The sequence below is a fragment of the Parambassis ranga genome, chromosome 2, assembly GCF_900634625.1.
Source record: "Parambassis ranga chromosome 2, fParRan2.1, whole genome shotgun sequence".
NCBI classification, from domain to species: domain Eukaryota; kingdom Metazoa; phylum Chordata; class Actinopteri; family Ambassidae; genus Parambassis; species Parambassis ranga.
Window position 1 is genome coordinate 33,676,930 of NC_041023.1, and position 19,246 is coordinate 33,696,175.

Genomic DNA, 19,246 nt, shown 5'->3' on the forward strand with positions numbered 1-19,246 from the left:
AGCAAAGAAAATACACACAAAAAACATCACAAAAGACTTCTTCTGTGGCCAGTTTTTCATTAAATCTTTATTATAAAAATATAAAACACAGAAATTAAGTCAAACATTTCTATAACACCTAAAAGGAAACACCCCCACCCACACAATTCAGGAATCGGTGTTTACACTTACACACTGTACACAGCTTCCTTTTTTTTAAGGATTAAACTTGACCGAGTGTTTCTGTATTAAGCGGACAGTCTATTTACACGAACATGAACCACAGAAATAATGACACAGAAGTGCCACATGGGCAGAAAGAGCCTCATTATCACTTACAAATGCAACAAATATTTCCCCTAGAGATAGACAATAGATAGGCATGCCAAAAACAAAAAATAAACTTAGAAAGGTCACAACATAAAATCAGTATACAGCCCTGTTCGTTAAATTCTGAAGTCCACACAGTCACTGTGGCATTCTAACAAATGTTTGCTAGCATGCAATTCAGCAACTCTATTCTGTGATACAGAATATAGTGATAATTGGTGAGCTTTAGAGGCGCTAACAGGCAGATTTCATTAGTTGAATATAACCAGGGTCTCTTTCCTGCCTGGAAAGCTAGTATAGCTTAACTTGCGTTGCACTACTGAAGCTTATCTACAAGATCATACTGTTAGTTTGTGGTGTTGATCTAGTTGTATAACAATAATAAGTGTATTCCCCAAAATGCTGAACTGTTCACAATTTTTAATGATCATCACTTGTCAAAAAGGAACTTGGTCAAAGCAACATGTTTGTTCTCAGTGCATAAAGTGGCTCTTACTGCCTTTGAGGCCAGTCTGTGTCTGTCAATGGAATGAACTGAAGGGAAAAAAAACATAAGAAAAACAGTAGATAGGAGCAGGTGAAGAATGAATTTAGTGACAATATTGTTACTTTCTTCTATATATATATATATATAATGTCCATATAATGTCAAATAGTTAAATACAAAATATTGAATATACACTTACAAAATATCAAAATATTTCATTCTCTGAAACCTCTGCTTACTTTTACTGGATCGGTGAAGAGTACCAGTCAGGGCAACTATGATCGAGCAAAAGAAGTACCATGATATTTAACTCGGAGAGGCTGGTCCTTCATTCTGGATGATTTAACATGCTGTGGTGGGTCTCACGATGATGTTCTGGCCTATTTTCTTCAATTTTGCACATAAACCCCACATGGTTACAGTGTAATAAAAAAAAAAACAACATATAAATACATGTATTACAGAGGTTTCAGCTGAGTTGATAGTTCATTTCTGTAGCTTATGTTATATACAGCAAAAAAATAAAACATCACAATCTCTGCAGGAAACAAGCTCTTCCCTGCATTGGCACTGCATCATTTTAGCATTTCTCTGATTTTCATCAGTGCACAGCAAAAAGAGGGGTGCTGTTTGTGGTGCTACACACTACAAACATTCAGGGAAGCAGAGATACTACCATCAAAAAGATACGGTACAGTAAAAACTGTCAACATACTTGATATATATATACTTCACTGTGAAACAATACCATTTTCAGAAAGTTCTTTGAAGTAGAGGTATAATACTACAGAGCCCATACCTCACATATGTTGGCACTACATCTGGCTTGTATTGTTTTTTTAATGATTTAATTTTTCTTCAAGGTTTGGAGAGTCCTTGCTTTTTAAAAGAGGAGCTGCCAAATAGCAGTAGGCTAATTGCAGGTTTCTAGTTAAGGCCAGTGCTCATTGATACTAAACTAAATATTTTTACAAGATTTCATCACTTCTAACTATGACAATAGACTCTTAGTCACCTTGGTAACACTGTTGAGACAGTTTGGTGCAAGGACTGTGACTGTACTATGGAAAAAGTATAATAACATCACAGGTCAATCAGTACAAGAAAAAAAAGGTATTGTTTTCTACCAGAAGTGCTACGAACAGGCACTATAATGGATTTTCGTTTTTCTGCCTCTTTGAAGGAGGCGGTCACCCAGACCAGTGAGCTTCAAAAGTCCTGTAATAATCTAAAAGTGATCAGGGATGGGACGGAGTCGAGGAAGGCGGTGGTGGGTGTTTGAAGAGAACACGTTTAGGTTCATGGGTCGGTGGCATTAATGGTGGTTTTATCGCGGGTTGTCAGGCCTCGGTACCAGCTGCAGTAGCCCTCCTTCTGCTGGATGCAGGCGTAGTGTCGGGACTGGTAGCCGGGATAGCCAAAGTGGGACAACATGTCTGTCCATAGGCACTCGTTCTTTGAGGTCACGAAGCAGGGCAGGTAGTGACAGGGCTTAATCTACAGAGCCGGAAGCAAAAGTAAAGATGAAGCCATGAGCAGGAAACAAAACAATACTAGCAAGAAGAACTGTCCACTCGCCCTTTTTATCAATATTTTCATGATTCTATGACATGAAAATTATGAAATATTGTATTGTTTGTTTTTTAGCACCCATGTTTGTATACCTAAGATGTTAGAGTCTGCAGGAATTAGCTTAGCTAGGATAACAATTAGAAATTGACAAAAAAGTAACTGTTTGGCTTGCTTGCTTACCATTGTTCCTCAGGCTTTAGCATATACACACATGATTTTGATATTTCATATCCTCTTTCTAAAACAGTGAGCCTTCAGAAAGAGTACAGGAGATTACAGGCAGAATTAGCCTAAAAAACAGAAGTGTGTAAGTGAAAAGAGCTTGGATCATTAAAGAAAGTAAGTGAACATGATTTGATTAAACTCGAAGGTGCTCTAGTGCCATTCTGATTTGGCTCTCATTCATTTAATGCTGCAGATTAATTGATCAAGTGTTTAAAAAGGCAGCCAGGCACAAAACCAGCATATGCTTTCCGCTGTGGGATGTTAAATTTAAACTAAACTTGAGCTGCCTCTGTGCCAGTGAAGTTTTTGTAGTTTAATTTTTGTAGGATTCATTCATATTTTACTCAGCCGCCTCTGTGCGTCACTGCTCCAGGTGCTCGCACAAAACGCAGCTTCATGGATGAGACCTGACAGGAAGATTCACATAACTACTCGGAGAGGTGACGAACGGAAACGCTGTGTTTAGTGACACTAGAACTGAGTCATCAGCTGCACTTATCTGGATATGAATGCACCAGTGAATTCAATTAGCACATAGGAGGGCACGCTTCCCATTTTGCCTGTTTCTGGTACTCAGGCCCGCAGAGTCTGTCCTCCGCGGTTCAGAGATGTTCAACTTCCTGGTTTAAGAGCTTTTAATGATCGGTATAGAATATTTTTCTAACTGGTACGACACGCTTCCTGCTTTCCTGCTCAGTAAATTATCATTTGTAAAGGAATGCGGAGGAGGCAGAGTGCGTTTAATAGGTGTGATGATGTTTATGCCTGGTTGTGCTGACTGACTCTCATTCTGAAGCCTTGCATGATGGATGGGCTTCTCTGGATGCCTCTGGGCCACTGCCATGTACGCTCCGGGCACAGTTTACAGGCCCGAGCCCGCATTGGGAACAAACAGGTCTCTCTGTTAATCCACTTATACTGATAGGGGCCGATGGCGTTAGCAGATGTCCGGGACCGTGCTGGAGTGTACAGTAGGACGTTTACGAGGTGGGTCAACAGCTGCACAGCGGCAGGCTACATGTTTGAGTCACATGAAACTTGGAATGACGGCTTGAACTGATTCCAAAGCTGTTACTTAATAATTCCCAGTGATAGTAGTAAAACATTTTTCCTATATTTTTGTCTCTGCTGAATATCCATAATGTATGATGATACATTAGAGCTTATAACTCAGTCTTAATAAAAAAAAAATAAAACCTCCATTTCTTGGCTCGATGAAGTCAAACTGCAGATTTAATAGTCCTGAACTAACTTGACCTGGACATACAGTGCCGCCAGGATCATTTAGGTATTTCCCTTTAAGGAGTGGTCAGCCAGCACTTTCATTTTTGGTATTTCCATCAAAAACAACCCATTAACAACTTAGCTCCTCCTCCTCTTGACCCTGTGACTGACTCACCCTGCATTTGCAGCCCAGCTGGTAGCGATGGTTGATGCCTTTCTTCTGGGCCAATGAGAGGCGCTCCCACCGCTCGTTGAAGTTGCACAGCCCTGTGTAAACCTTGTCATCGTACACGCGACCTGTGAAGGCAGAGAATAGAGGAGATAGGTTACAAGATGATATGAGGTGATGCCTTGTGTGTCCTGCATGCATCTTGCTTGCATCCTATCTTGTTGTGGATGGAGATACACCTTGAAACACCTTTCATTCATTAGTCTGATATTCCCCCTGTGTAACACAGGATACTCTTAACAAACTGCTCAACCAGTCTGACTTGTTTATCTACAGTAAGACAATCTCATATGGTAAGCCCATATTAAACTAACACCACTATTTCTGAATATCCAAAGGTCAGCAGACATCTATATTTAGCATTAGACCATTTGCAGCTTACAGACTCCTGAGACAGGTGCACCACAGTGCTCAGGAACATCACGATTTGTCACTATGTGCCTTCTTCACAGTGTTGTCACCATGTGGGAATTTGACAGCTCACAAATATGTACTTCTTCAACCCCTCCCGCTCAGCCTGCATCCCTGCGCTGGGATTACTGGAGTCACTCTCTGGCTTATTACACGGTGTTGAGTGTGTGACATGCTCCGAAAATACTAATCAGGGCCAGAGTATTCAGGACTCGATCAAAGCAGATTCAAGCAGGTCATCTCGCAGGCAGCGGTGTGTTCAAATTGCTGTTGTGCACTCCTGATCATATGCAGGACTTATTATAGATGCCCTGAGAGCAGCGAAAGACATTGGTGATGTCACTTGCAACAGGAATGGGTAAACATAGCTACCGCTGCCTGGCAACGCCAGCTCGTTGGCCTGCACCGTGCGGTGTAGTTACAGTATTTACAGGTCGGGGACTTAGCGACAGTTATATACACCAAACACCGCAGGGTCCAAAGTAAACTGCACCTCTGTTGGAAATAGCAACTCTTAAAGTGCTTCTGCTGGAAAACAGCAGTCGCTTCCTGCTGGCTTTTAATTACAAGTTGTAAGAGGGAGAGAATGCCAGTGTTTCCAGGCTGAGAACCTGAAGGAAATGACTGCAAGGTTTGTGTGAGAAGGCTGCTGCTTTGCCTTCTTGCACAGTGGCAAACAGGAGGTTATAAATAGCAGGAAAGTTTGTGTCACAGGACAATGATGAAGTCATCTGGGAGGAAAGGAGTGGGGCGAGGGAGTACCTTTGGCCAAACAACAGTTCTAATGCTGGTAGCCAGATGCTGGAAGGACGAGGCTTTTGCTAGTAACAGAATGTCGCCTACAAAGTTTTCAGCATATCTTTGGAGGAAAGGGAGTTTGTACGAGTGACAAATTATAACAAGTGAATTTTACTGCCACAACATTGTAGTAGCAGATTTAGATACTTTAACATGTAAAAACAGTCAAGTGTTGGTTTAATGAAGACACAAACGGCTACTAACATGCACAAAACAAGATTTAGGTCGATGTTGCATTAAAAAAAAAAAACAGAGAACGCTCACCTGTGATCAGATACTGGTACTTGTTGATGTCAAACTTGACCCCGCACAAGCTCTCAGAAGCATCTGTGTAAATGTGCTGCACGTGCTGGACCTTTTCAAATCCTTTGTACATCTGCAAGGGGAAAAAAAGAGAAGTGCAAGGTATTAGCCCTCACCCTGGCACTCATCTCTTACTCAGCCCCTACACATAAATAATGAGAGATGGAAAGAGTGTGATTGCTTTATCAGATGACATTTCTTAAGGAATGCCTCAGGGGAGAAGGAGTATTAGGCTCTGCCCTCAGCTAAATCATAGATAACACAGTACAGTTGTGTAATGCACTTTTGACTTTGATGCTGTTTTGGACCTCAGCTCCACCTTTTCAGTTCAGGTATGCATTGCCCAAAGTCAATATTAGCTCTGAAAACTGTTTTTTTCAGTGTAATTTATTTGTCTGGGAACAACAGGAAATCCCTGTTTAGACGTGTCGCTCCCACAAAAGCAGAACAAACCATTACTTAGGCCTGAAACTGTGGAGCTTGGGGATCGCCAAAGGCATCTGTCTCACAGGATTTACTGAAACTTGGAAAATTCTTTAGACACAGAAAGCAATGTTGCAAGCAATGCAGTACAACCCATTAGACTGTCATACAAATACATAACCAAGAGGTGCAAGGGTCACATCTATTAATCCTTATAGTGATAATTGCTATGCTTTACCAACAAGAGGCCACTTAATGCTTTTGTTACAAACTGAGTTTAGTGATGCAGTGCATGATGTTTACACTCAGAGCGAGGGGTTTGGTTGAACTGTAATGCCAGTAAGCCTGTTAATCCTCTGGCCTGGCTCCTGGCTGAGCAGCAGGCCCATGTCAGCATCTGTCAGAAATATGCAGCGTTATGTAAGAATATAGAGGAAGTGAAGAACGGGCTTTCAGGCTAAGTTTCCCAGACTGCTTTTCAGCTATTACCCAGCAGCTGAGGGGGCAGAGTGCCTGCATCATACAGTTCACAGTTATATCAGTTGGCCGATAAAATAGTAGGCCAAAGAGTGGAAAAAATAACAATACTTTGGTAAGAATTGGTAATAATTTAAACCAATTTGATTCTGTAGAGGTACGGGGCCTAAAAATTCTTTCAAGCAAAACTTACAATAACCTGATTTAATGACCACCTGAGTGAGCTAAAGGACTTGCTAAATTATTGAAAAAATACATTTCTTTGTTAACTTACAGATATTAAATAAGACTGATGCACAGTTTGTGTGTGTGCAAAGTGAAGCTAGAACCATGTTATGTTAGCTTAGCTGAGGCATTAGACAACATGTACAAACAAGTAGGTGAATACTGTTACCATGCCAATAGGTTTCACTTAAGAGTGAAGCCTGCTGCTCAGCCAGGAGCCAGGCCACAAACACACAGCCTAGCTTAGCATAAAGACTTGAAGCAGGTGGAAATGCATAGCAAGGCTAATGTTCAATATCCTCAGTGTAAGAAGTTTACCTGTTTACCTGCTAAGTCTGTACGGTAGTTAGATTGAATGGTTAGCTTGACTGAGCTATTAATCAGTCATGTTAGTTACAGTTGCAGGTAATTGGCAAACTGTGAACAAGGCCAATTTTTGTGAGAAGCTATGCTATTAGTACTCCTAGCTTTATACTTAACTCACAGAGATGAGCCAAGTATCAGCAATAAATAAGACAATAGATTTGCCTAGAGCATCAGTGTTTTGCTCCACAGCACCTAAGCAGAGGACTGATGGTCTAACCTTCATTTGCTTGACTGTGTAGCGCATTGTTCCAAAAGGTCCATCTCTCAGGAGCTTCTTGCCCACCACTTTAGCTCGAATCACTGTGAAGAAAAGAGACAGTCACATTCCTTTTAGCATACAAGTTTGAGCTTTCCATTCCAATCCATCAACTAATACCAGCACGGCCAGTAGGAGGCATTAGCAAACCCCTGATAAATACCATCTCAAGACCAAGTTGGCACCACAGCTAATCCATTTATCCGATTTTCTGCATAGCTGCACTGTTTGCCAAGAAGCACCAATGGAGAAAAAACACTGAAGAGACTTCTGAAGTTTATACAGAAATTAGGAGGAATAGGAGTAAAAGAGGCCACATCCATGTATTATAAAACCATTGTGATTTGTTCTGATATTGGAGTGTTCTTGGATGACCATCACATCCACTTTTTCTCCCTGTGATTGTGTGGAGTTTGTATTCAGATCAGCAACGAAAAAAAAATAGTGACTCCATTTTGGCTGATTAAACTACATCACGTGTGTCTCGTCTGTTTAAACAGGCTTCTGTCTATATTGGGATCAGGACTTGAAAAAGATCATATCTGTGTGCAGGACCCTCATGTAAACGTGAGGCAGGTTTAAATGCCTGGTGGTGATTTTGATTTGTTTGCTTTCACTGCTGTCCTGAGTGAGGGGGCTTATTGTTGAAGGCAGGAATAAGTGATCATTTGAGCTGCTGCAAAGCCTCTAACTGAGTCTGCGGGTCCTGCATAAGTGTTCAGACCTGTGTGAAGTTCACCTGCTGCAAAAGGCGAACGGCCGCAGACACAACTAACACTGGCCATGTTTGTTATCTTCTCCCGGTGGAATTTCCTTCCCAGATTCTTTGGGGGCTCACATTCCCCCAGAAAGGGAAAAAATGAGCAGGCTTTCATTCTTCTTAACTGGAGAAAGAAATGAGGCATGCAGCATTTTCTATTAGGTCTAGCTGTCTGACTATGTGGCAAATGAAAATTGTGCATAAAAAATGACCTAAAAGGGAAGCAGTCATTGCATGCCCACCAAAAAAAGGGGAGTTTTGACATAATCTCCTAATTTGAACCAAGAGTTTATTTAAATAGTGCAGAAAATCTTATTTTCAGTCAGTACATTTTATATTCATTGGCCAAATGAAGTAGTGAAGTAGTAACTCCATAACATCAGTTGTACAATGTAGAACAATTTGATCTTTTCAGTGAAGACTCAATAGTCGCGTTTCCCTTTTCAGTTGCATCCATTAATAGTGCAGCACAACTGAGCTTCCAAACTGCATGTAAAGTGGTACTTTGCCTCTGTAGCAGAACTCCTACATGATGTTTTTATTTTGTCACTCCCTAGCATTGTGTAGTCACTCACTGTTTTACACTGGTCACACAGGCCACTGCTGTTCAAGTGCTAATTATTTGATCCATTAATCTGTCAGCTCTTTTAATATCAACCTAAAGGCACTATTAAGCAGTGCTAAATGCACTCGAATGCTGTTTGACAGACATCTGCTTCTGCAATTACAGAACCAGAGCACAATTACACAGGAATGTGTGGATATAACAGAATACTTTTGCCTCAGTTGAATACACGGCTGTTTTTCAAGTGGCACCCCAAGACCTAGTTTCCTACTCTGTCCTGACCTCAAAACCAATCCTCAGGAGAAACAAATGTTCACATTTGAAGGGCCACAGGTCAGCCGATTTAACTGAAGTACATCCAGATAGGACCCCTCTTGTTGGACAGCAGCCACTAATTGGCTGGTGATGGTGCCATCACCCAGAGGAATGTGTGAAGGGCTTCAGCTGCTCCGGAGACAGAGGATTTGTGTCATTCCCCCTGAGGTGACCTCTTGACCTCCTCTGCCGTTCAGCAGTTATATTTCCATACAACCACAGGGCTTCAGCCGGCTCATGTCAAAAAGTCTACATTACAAGTGTTGATTTAACCCAGTTCCATAATGTGATCTCACATCAACCCGATTCAAACCATGGGCATTCTGTGTGGATTATTCTCCCTTCCAAAATTTTTTCACATAACACCTGCTGATGTACATATATTTACCAGTAAGACAAGCTAACAAACAGTCAGTTGGTACATTAGCCCCGCTATATATTCCTGTACCGTTTGACACGAGGAATTACAGGCCAGCACTGACGCACAACGATTCATTTTCTGCAGACACATTTTCTATTTTCTTTTTTCTTTGTCCAAGAGTGGGAGGCTTTTTTGTGATAAGAGAGATAACCAGGGTCTGAGAACAACAAAAGAAATGAAATCTATTTTTCTTTTTTACACTGTTGCCTAAAGCAGCAGATTACACAAGCATGGATGCAAATGCTAAATCTTAAGGTGTGCATGTAGCTAAGTTAAACATTTATTTCAGCCTACGTACAACGTGGCATGACAAAAATAAGGTTACTCATTTGTGTGTGTGTGTGTGTGTGAGGGAGGGAAAGAAGACGAGACCTTTATTTTAGTATGCAGAAAGTTGTCCAAGCTCAAGGAGGTGAGTGGGAGGAAGAGGAATTCTCAGGACGACACAGTACCACGATCAAAAATAAACACTGAAACCGAATCCCTGCTGCATGTAACGTTCACTTGCAGGATGGAGACTATGCAGCTTGATCAACGGTAGAACAAGAAGACTGACATGTCAACGTCAATGCAGACCTCAAAAACGCCTGCTGTCTAAGCTAAAATTGCTGCCTTTAAGTAGGCTCTGGCCAACGTATGTCTCCAAACATGGGAGTATCCGTAAGAGACAGGCATCCATGCCACCCTTGCACCTTCTTTGCATTTGGCTCTTTTACCTCTCTATCACACACTCAGACAGATAATGATGCAAATGTCAGTGATATTAAATAACATTCACATCTGTAGGTAGTTCTTACCTCTCATTTGTAAACCGTCTAATTCTTATTTCTGTTACTATGGTTGCATGGTCAATAAAGGTCACAAATGGCATTTTAGACAGACTGAGGATGATTATATTATTGGCTTGTGATCTACCATTGTGGTCTTCATTCATATGTGTTTGGCCTTTGTCCATCTCCCTTGTGCTGGCCCCCTGTTTGTAACGGTGAACCCCAGGGGGATGGTGTGGTCATCAGAGAGGGGAGGGGTGGAGATTTGATACGCCTGGCTCAGAAGACGAACATCCCAGGCTTGTAGAGAATCCAGATCCTCGTATTTTAAGTCACTTTTGGAAAAACTAGGGCTATCTGATCCAGGCTTACATAATGTGTCTCATAACAGGAGTCCTGGCTTTACTCAAGTCATCATCTGTCACCTGTTGACCTAAAGATCAGTGGGGAGGGGATGAGAGTAGTGATTTAACCAAAGACTGCATAGCTCATTACCAGGAGGAGGAGGAGGACATATTGGTACTAGGAAACGCGTATCGCAGCAACCCAGACCATGCATAACACTAAAAGCTCTACACTACACTTGCAAAATGCCCAGAGCAGGCACTCCATGGCATGATCTCTAATCTCAAAACTGAGCATAAACTCATATCACGCTAATCCACATCGACTAAACCGGTTCATGGTGCAAGCATGTAAAGGTTTGTTCCTGTCACCCTGAGCGATATTGGATTTCAGGGTCAAAGCTTACTACCTCGGCCTCTAATCTTGCTTTGGGAGGGCTTTGGAAAAACAAGCGCTGCTCATTTCCCCTTATGAATGGACTGCTTTAACCCAGTTGCTTAATAGCAGCCAGTTAGATCTCTGCATAAGACTGCAGCTAGGTCATTGCCTGGGGTGCAGGTATGGGGCAAGGGTAGTATGAGGGAAGGTGAGTTCTCCAACCTGATCAGAGTTCAACCACTGTGGAGGATTTCTGACTGGCTACTCATCTAAGTATCCCAGTGATGAAGTCGATACTAAAAAAAAGGAAGGATGTACCAGACGCCAAACAGGATATCATAGCTGTTTGTTCGTCAAGCATCTTACATATTTAAATTCAAATTCTGTCAAGTAAAGAGACAGACTCCAATAACCCAATTTCCAATCCTTTAACCTAATTGTGATTCATCCAGTCGAGTGCCTGCGGGTGATTATGGGTCGGGGCCAAGAAAACAAGAGCAAAACGCTTTGAACTCCTCTGCGGCTCTTAAATTGGGAAGATTCAGGCCTGCTGGCTTTGATGTTGATGGTAAGAATTACAGGGTTTCTCCCTTGTCACATTAGCATTTCCGCCTCATAGCTTGTTGTTTTCCTGCATGGGTGATGAAGCACAGCTTTTAGTTCAAGGTCAAAAAGGAAGACATTGAACACCGATGACTCTTTAGACCTGTGACCTGTCACAATTCACTTGAGAATGCACAGATGATGAAAGTAAAGTGATTTTTAAAACCCTATCACTTGTCAAAAATGAAACTCAAACAGACTAAAGTCGATCCACGTGAATCCTGGTGTGACCTTCCTGTTCATCCAGTCACTATTTTAGAAGTGCTTCCCTTAGAGGACAGAGTCATCAGAGCTCAAGCAAAACAAGCACCTTGGAAATGGGACTTGTGGAGCCCACAACTGATCACTGCCCCCATTGAAGCCAGTCCCAGATTCTACATTGGCAAGTCTCAGCAAGTGTTTGTGGAAGGGGCACTTTCAGTCACTCCAACCGGGTCACTTGGCTAAGAGGCACTGCTGATCAAAAGACAGATGTGGCCATTTTTAGGTCAGTGATGTCACATTATCTGTATCCTAACAGCGTCCAAAAGGGGCTAGTAGGCTGAACCTGCACCTCTATATGTTTCAGAGACGACAGAGGATTCACCAGAGCATCATTGTCAGTTTCCGCCCACATCAGAACCAAACGAAGTGCCTTATGCCTACAACAAGATATGTGCCAAATTTGAGTAAAATAAGCCTCTCTTTCACAGTCAGATTTGACAAAGAATGTGGAAAAAGAAAAGCCTGTTTAGCAAAACAACTGCAAAGTAATATTCATACAGTATGACAATTATTATTTTTATGAATTTAATTACATAAAACAGCCAGGAAGTTTTGGTAAATATGATCCTAAAAACGCAAGGGTAACCCAGAGGAACAAGGGTAAATAAAATAAATAAATAGTAACAATAAACAAATATATATGTATATGTTAATGTTATTGTGAATTTAAGGCATCAGTAAGCACTGTTATGCATCATCACTATCAGCCTCTACTGGTGACCAGTTATAAGTACACTGTCATGAAGTGATCACTGTGTGTGTGTGTGTGTGTGTGTGTGTGTGTGTGTGTGTGTGTGCTCAGTTTGGACTGAGAGATTATTGTTTCATTTTTTTGGGGTCAAGTGATACTGTAACTGTTCCTACAAAAACTGACCATGTGAAGCACTTCAATCAGCCCAGACCACCTGCAACCCTCAAAACATAATCCTCCAGTCTCTACCCGTGTTCTCTAAAAACAGGAGGCCTGGTAGGGCAGGCGTTCCAGGCTGAGCCTGATCCTAAGATCATATTATTCTGGGAAGGCAGAGAAAGCCTATAAAACAAGCCATGCAAAGCCCGTCCACCCTTCCACTGCTGTTTGTGGACCACGGGCCAGGCATATCATGCTGTCCAACACATAAATACCAGAGCAGGTAAATAAGCAGGTTTTGAACTGTGGAGCTGACTGTGGGTTACTTTATTAAAGGTGTCCAAAGCCCAGATAGACCCCAAGCTAAACCTTTGGTGTGAATGAAAAGAACTTTTTAGGCAGGAGATCCTCGACATTTTATCATGCTGAGTTAGGAGCAGTAAACCAGAGAGGGAGAACATCAGAGGGCAGTGGAAGAGAAGAAAAGTGAGTTAATTTCTTAGATATAAACAGGTTTAAGTGTTTAAACCAATGCACTGGAGTCAGCACTGTGATGATATCCTTCTCTGGCATAAATGTATAAAATGTTCATTATATCATTAAAGGAAACAAAGACGGACTTCTGACATCTGTTCCCTGCGTGCGCAAAGTCTTGGTGCGCACAGTAAACAAGCAGCAAATCTCCCCGCTGTCCTGACTGACAGGCTGCACTTGTGACTCAGAATGTGCTCTCGGGTAAAAACACTGAACGCTCTATAAAACGCTGTGTGTGCAGAGTAATCGGTTACTCACCTATGTCGGAGTTGCAAAAGGCGTCTTGTGGGTGCGTCAGAGCGCACGAGCAGCCATCCGTCAGCTGGTTAACGTGGAGGCTGCTGAAGACAAACAGCAGGCTGATCAGGTGCTGAAACACTGACTGCATTTCTCCAAACTTTTTTTTCCCACTCCTCTTAGAAACGGTATGGATCCGCTCTGGTCACGGTGCACCGCCTGCTGCTACACTGGCGACAGTAGCGATGGTAGTAGAAGGCTGTGTATGTAACGTCCAAGTGCTGCTGGTTGCTCGCTCTTTCCTCCCTCTCCTCGCTTTTGAGCGTTTCTCTGATCCCGGAGAGAGGCGCACAGCCCGTACATATAGCGCGCCGAGACACGTTCACGCCGCCCCCTTTGCCCCTTAGCGGTCGGGAACAGCCAATCAGAGGCCGGTGATGCCAAGCGGACTCACAGGCGCGATGACATACTGGAACTTCAATTTATTTTACCAGACTGACCGAATAAAAGTGCACAAAAACAGTGTATGACAGTGTATCTTATTTTGGAAAGATAGGTAGAGGAAAAGATGGATAAAAGATTAACAGAAGTAATTTACACATTGAGGTGTTTTTTTCCTCTCTAACAAACAAAACACTGCTTTAGTCTTTTATTTTGTGAAAAGAATGCTTCTTTTTGCTCACATATCTCCCAGAAGTCTCACTTAGTCATCCTGTCCACCCCCTGACGCCCCCTTCATTAGTAAGACTTAGTAAACAGTCTGCAGCAGGCAACCAGATGACTGTTTTTGTATCTATAACCAGTGGAATTATTACATATAAAGTCACATAAAGGCATCACTTGTGTTGAGTTTCCAGAGTAATCTCCTGCAGACGCTGAGTGTGTGTGCCTGCTTTCACTATTGCCTCATTTTTCTCTGACAAGGCTTCGCTCAAGTTGCTCGAGAGACTTAATCAGTCCAAATTAGCCAATTAAACCCTCTTTTCTCTCTCTCCCCCCTGACTGTGTTCACGGACCTGCTGCGTTATCGCTGCAGAGGCTTATCTGCTGAGAGACTGACGGAGCTATGTTAGGAGTTGATGCTACACTTGCGATTATATAAGCAAGTCAGAAATAATCAGGTCGGGGAACTCTGACCCTTAATGTGCCTTCATTAACAGTTATCTCAGTTTAAAGGAGCTGCACAGACAGAGGCTTTATTTTTGTTCTTAGCGTGGCACTGATAACCTTGTGCTTCAGTTTTATGAGTGTTTTAAAATAATGGGCAAAAAAGATTTGATGGCCAGTTGTGAAGACTTTTTTTGTCAGAGCATTGAAGATTAAGATCTATTGTTAAGCGTAAATAACACACGAACATTTCCACGCACCATCCACTTAATCATGACAGCTACTATTGTCCTTTCACTTCCATTCTGGGCCAATTGCACTTTCATGCGTAATGCATCGACACATATCTATTCAGACCTGCAGATGAGAACAGCCAAAGTCTGTGGAAACGTCATCACCGTGCTCAGATCAGAAGTATGGCCCAATTCGAAGTTTGTATTCCTCCAGACACACAGGAAGTCAAAGGGGAGCCGGAGAAAGGAGTGAATCACATATGACTTCACTCACACACAAAGAGCCCAGCATTCCTAACATACATCCCAAACATAACACACTGAATCAGGACGAAGGAGGGAACAAACCTCATAAGGTAAAATCTGACACATGACAGATACTATTAAAAAAAGGCTCCTTTTACACAGGCACTGCACACCTAGACTCATCACCATGCTTGACCTTTATGTGTGAACACATTATATATTAACTGGTCTTGATCCTGCTGCTCTGCAGTACAAAGTGTGGGTGATGTCTAATAAACTGATGTATAAATGCAGCCGGTGTAGCTCAGAGGATTTACAGTAAATGTGTTAGCAGTGTTGATGCTATCTCACATATTCAACTTTTTCTGTTGGCTTGCATCGCTTTCCACAGGTTTGCTGATGTCATTCAGATACATGTAGTTACGATATTGACTGCATGCTCTTCCATCACATGATCTATTTAAAGTAATGGCAATGACATTGGCACATTTGTCTTTTTTTCCTCTGGCTCAATTAATAACTGGTTAAATGAATCACGATGACTCCACGTTGTCTTCATCTAGTGTCACCTCAGGGAAAAGAAGTGGCAGTGGCTGCTTGAGGCTTGCAGCAAATAGTACACGCAATCTAGTACAAAAATACTTCGGGGCTCAAACTTGAAGCCCATGCGGAAGTGTCAAAACTTGTAGTTCACGCCGCAACTGCTGGGGGCTGGCTCCAAAAGCGAGTCATTTCCCATAGACTCCCATGTTAAAATGGCTGACTTCACAGCAGAAATAAACATATTCACAGCCTGGTACTAAAAAACATTCTGGTCTCAAATGATCGGTTCTCTTCTAGTGTCAGTTGTATGGGGAGTGAATTTTTTTATAACTCACTTGTTTTAAATATATATTCGGACTTAAAATTATGCATAATTATGGGCGTTGCCGCTTGAGCGACAGACGGTTGCCGTATCACAGCGCGAGTTTCCTGCTTCCACGATCGCCCGCCCCCCTAAACTCCGCTCGTGCTCCCCCTCTTTGTCCATATTAGGAGTTTTAGCAGATGTGATGCTGCCAACATGGCGCGGTCAGAGCGTCCCAGAGCCTCCCACCGAGCCTCAAAACGGCTCTTCAGAAACAAATGGGTGACGTCACGGAAGCACTGTCCATAGTTTTTACTGTCAATGGTGCAGACACTTTGGCACCATGGCTTCATTGTAAGCTGGTATTTTTTATTGACTGGACCTTGCAGAGTTGCTTGCAGACTTAAGTGAGATAAGGAGCTATAAATGAACCTTTCTCTTTCTTTAATCTGGACAGAAAGCAGCAAGTTGACCTTGTCCTTGGTGATTCTTTAAAAAAACAGTCATATGTTGATGGTTAAAGCAGGCTTTAACGCACAATAATGTCAAAGCCGTGCATCTCTTCATCAGAAACGAACTCTTGGAGTGCATCTAAAAGTGATTGATTAGGTGTGAAAGTATATGAAGGCGAAGTTGGCAAAGCTGTTCACTGTATGTGTGTGGGATCAGTGAGTGTTTTTTTGGCTGTTGCAGAATTGTTCAGGCAGTGAGACAGATGAGGAAAGATGTGTCAGAACAAGTTTTCTTTATTTTAATTTTCTAGTTCTACTGTTAAAAATCAAAGCATGTATGTGCCAAACTGCATGCTCTACTTCTACCCTCAGAAATGGGACAAGATAAAACGGAAGAGAATATTCTGGATAGTGTGTCCCTCTCAGCTTGTCACTGTGGGGCTTCATCCACACAACTAAAAAAAAAAAAAAACATCTCGAGACCCTCTGGAAATGATGTCGCCAAAGTAGGCCACTATACTGTAAGCATAATGCAGAGCATAGTGCATTTCATCCTAAAAAGTCCAATTATAGAAATAGGGCTGTTTTGAGGCTGGCCGGTCGCCGGGGGAGCAGACAACAGCATTGTGTACCAGAGGTCTTTAAGCCCTGCGTGGTTCTGTTTGACAAAAGGGAACAGAGCAGTGACTCAGAGGAAATACCTTTCATCCGACTGACAAGCCGCTAAAGACACACAGGAAGAGTTGAAACTTGAAAAGATAGCACAGCCGGGAGCGTCGGTCACCGAGGGAGAGTGTCCAGCCCTGACTCACCCCGGCCCTGTTGCGCAGCCCACATGCCATTCTAGTTAAATGGGACAGACAGAATGACCCCTGCTCTGCAGCTCTGCACTGTGTGGAGGACGAGTGGTAGAAGTCGTGCCACAGGAGGTTAACATTCAGTGGACGCTTCCATGTTGTACAGAGCGGTGACTGTAGTTTTCAGGACGTGAGGAGGATTTGGGATCTCGTGGTTTGGTGATGCATCTCTCTCCAACTTGTTGGGTGGCTGCTCTGACGGAGAGGAAACACCTGTAGTCAAATGTAAATGCACTGCATGGATTGCTGACCACCGTTGTTGTGTTGTTGCTCAGTGGAAGGATAATGATATATCATGTACAATAATTATGGGATGTTTCCTAAGCAACCTGGTTATGTTGCTTCAAAGGCTGTATTAACCCCTACATCCCCACGGCCCTCTTATAAGGGGGCTTTTTCATGCACCCAACAATAAAAGCCATATAACACTATACTAACCAAGTAAAAAATATAGCATATCAAATTAAACAGGAGAAACTCTACTACAAGCACATATAAGCCATATTTACACACATCAAACATAACTTCAACACCATGCAAATTAATTATCACTCATCATAATAAAATTCTCATATCAAAGTCGACCCTCTTGCCACATGGCTATTGCTAGCTCTCTGATACTTTAAGTCACACCAACAAACAAGGTGTCATATGAAAGCTGAGACTTTACCAATTGGCACTGTTACATTTGTTTTGCTATATTATAAATATTTGGTAAATTAGTTTAGAGCGAGTAACAAAAAATCTGTCTTTCTTCTGTAAATTTGCAATCAGAAGTCATATTTGAAGGCAATAAATGCTTGGTCCAGCTAGACCAACATGTCTGTGTTTATTCAAGACTAAGAATATTAGGATTAGATTATCATCCTAATCAACCTGTCCATTGTAAGGTTACGAGCCTGCTTATTTGTTGAGGTATTAGCTTAGCAATATCTGGGCATGGCCTATCTGCTTTATACATCTGTTATAACCTATAAATGTGTAATAATGTATATACAAGTAAAAAGTGATAGCCCTATAACTAAATATTGGTGTGTGTACAGTAATCTTTCTCATCTAATAAATCCACACGAGAGTTTAACTGCTGTTAAAAATGTCTGAAGTTAGTTTGTGTTAACAAAAGTATCACTGATCATGTGCAGGCTGTAGACTCCACATCTGTGTGCACACGAAGGTCTGTTTCAAAGGTACTCACAAAGTTGTTGTATCTTTACTGACTCTCACAGACTGTGGTTATTAGCTACAAGGGCAACAGCTGCACATCAACTGAAATGAGCACAAAGCACAGCATCTGAGAACTGTTGGTGCTGTTAGATATTAGTTGTTTCTGTCGCCACCCTGAATGGGGAATATTATGGCTTGGTGGTGCTTTCATTAGCTGTTCAGTCACTGAACATTTCAACAGATGCTCACTGGTTACAACTTGTGCACGACTGTCATCTGATGTGGAGTTGAGACATCAGTGGAGGAAAAACAAACATGGCCTTGACCCATGATCCCACTCACAATGGGACTCCCCCTGCAATAAAATATGATGAACGGTCAGTAACTTCCCATTCAGGCGGGCCAAATGCAACCACAGCACTCGCTGCTTAGACGCAGGGTCCCCTGTTCTACACTGTACATATTTGGTGTGTGTGCGGTCAGGAAACCCCACAAAATGACTATGTTGTATTACGGCATGAGACAATGAGACACCAGGCCTAACCATAAACACGGCCATATGAAAGCATGAAAATAGCTTTGAAGAATTCCTCAGGGTTGAGGGAATGCCTAAATTGGGTTTGATGCTGAGCACAGAAAAAATATGTCTGTTCGGTTTAGTCTCAAACTTGGTCATCATAGGATTAATCTGTGACATGTTTATTGTAGGTACACATAACACTGTAAAGTTACTTCTTTTTACTTTTTTACTTCTGCATTTTCACAGTAACGTTTGGAGGAAAATTATAAACTAAAGTCAGAGTTTACATCTATCTGCATAGCATTTAGTAAGAAAATCTCCACCCATAGCCAGGGTCTGATTGTTATTTTTTTTTTTTTATTACCGTGTACCCCATTAAGTACTTTAAGTAGAGCTCATCTGGACCATGCAGTAAACTGTCTTCCGTTCAGAAAATGAATAAAAAGTCAGTGTTTCCCAGAAACCTGAGCAGT

At 42.1% G+C, this 19,246-nt stretch overlaps 2 protein-coding genes across 2 annotated transcripts in view; one reads left to right on the plus strand and one right to left on the minus strand.

Annotated features, from left to right (window-relative positions):
* The window catches only part of syn3 (synapsin III), an 80,512-nt gene that overhangs the window by 35,149 nt on the left and 26,117 nt on the right, over nt 1-19,246 (plus strand). The window lies entirely within an intron of this gene.
* Nucleotides 48-13,695, minus strand: LOC114451366 (metalloproteinase inhibitor 3). Its single transcript, XM_028429910.1, has 5 exons — nt 13,369-13,695; nt 7,267-7,349; nt 5,520-5,631; nt 3,993-4,114; nt 48-2,293 (listed from the first exon to the last, which is right to left on the minus strand). The coding sequence occupies exons 1-5, from the start codon at nt 13,496-13,498 to the stop codon at nt 2,096-2,098; spliced, it is 645 nt and encodes a 214-aa protein (XP_028285711.1). The 5' UTR covers nt 13,499-13,695; the 3' UTR covers nt 48-2,095.

What these genes read in the sequence shown, in the direction of transcription:
- LOC114451366 (XM_028429910.1), bottom strand. Translation starts at nt 13,498, where the DNA reads ATGCAGTCAGTGTTTCAGCACCTGATCAGCCTGCTGTTTGTCTTCAGC. An exon ending in CTTTTGCAACTCCGACATAG is followed by an intron (nt 7,350 to 13,368) that starts GTGAGTAACCGA and finishes TTTTCTTCACAG; the next exon opens with TGATTCGAGCTAAAGTGGTG. An exon ending in AGCTGGGCTGCAAATGCAGG is followed by an intron (nt 2,294 to 3,992) that starts GTGAGTCAGTCA and finishes CCGGCTCTGTAG; the next exon opens with ATTAAGCCCTGTCACTACCT.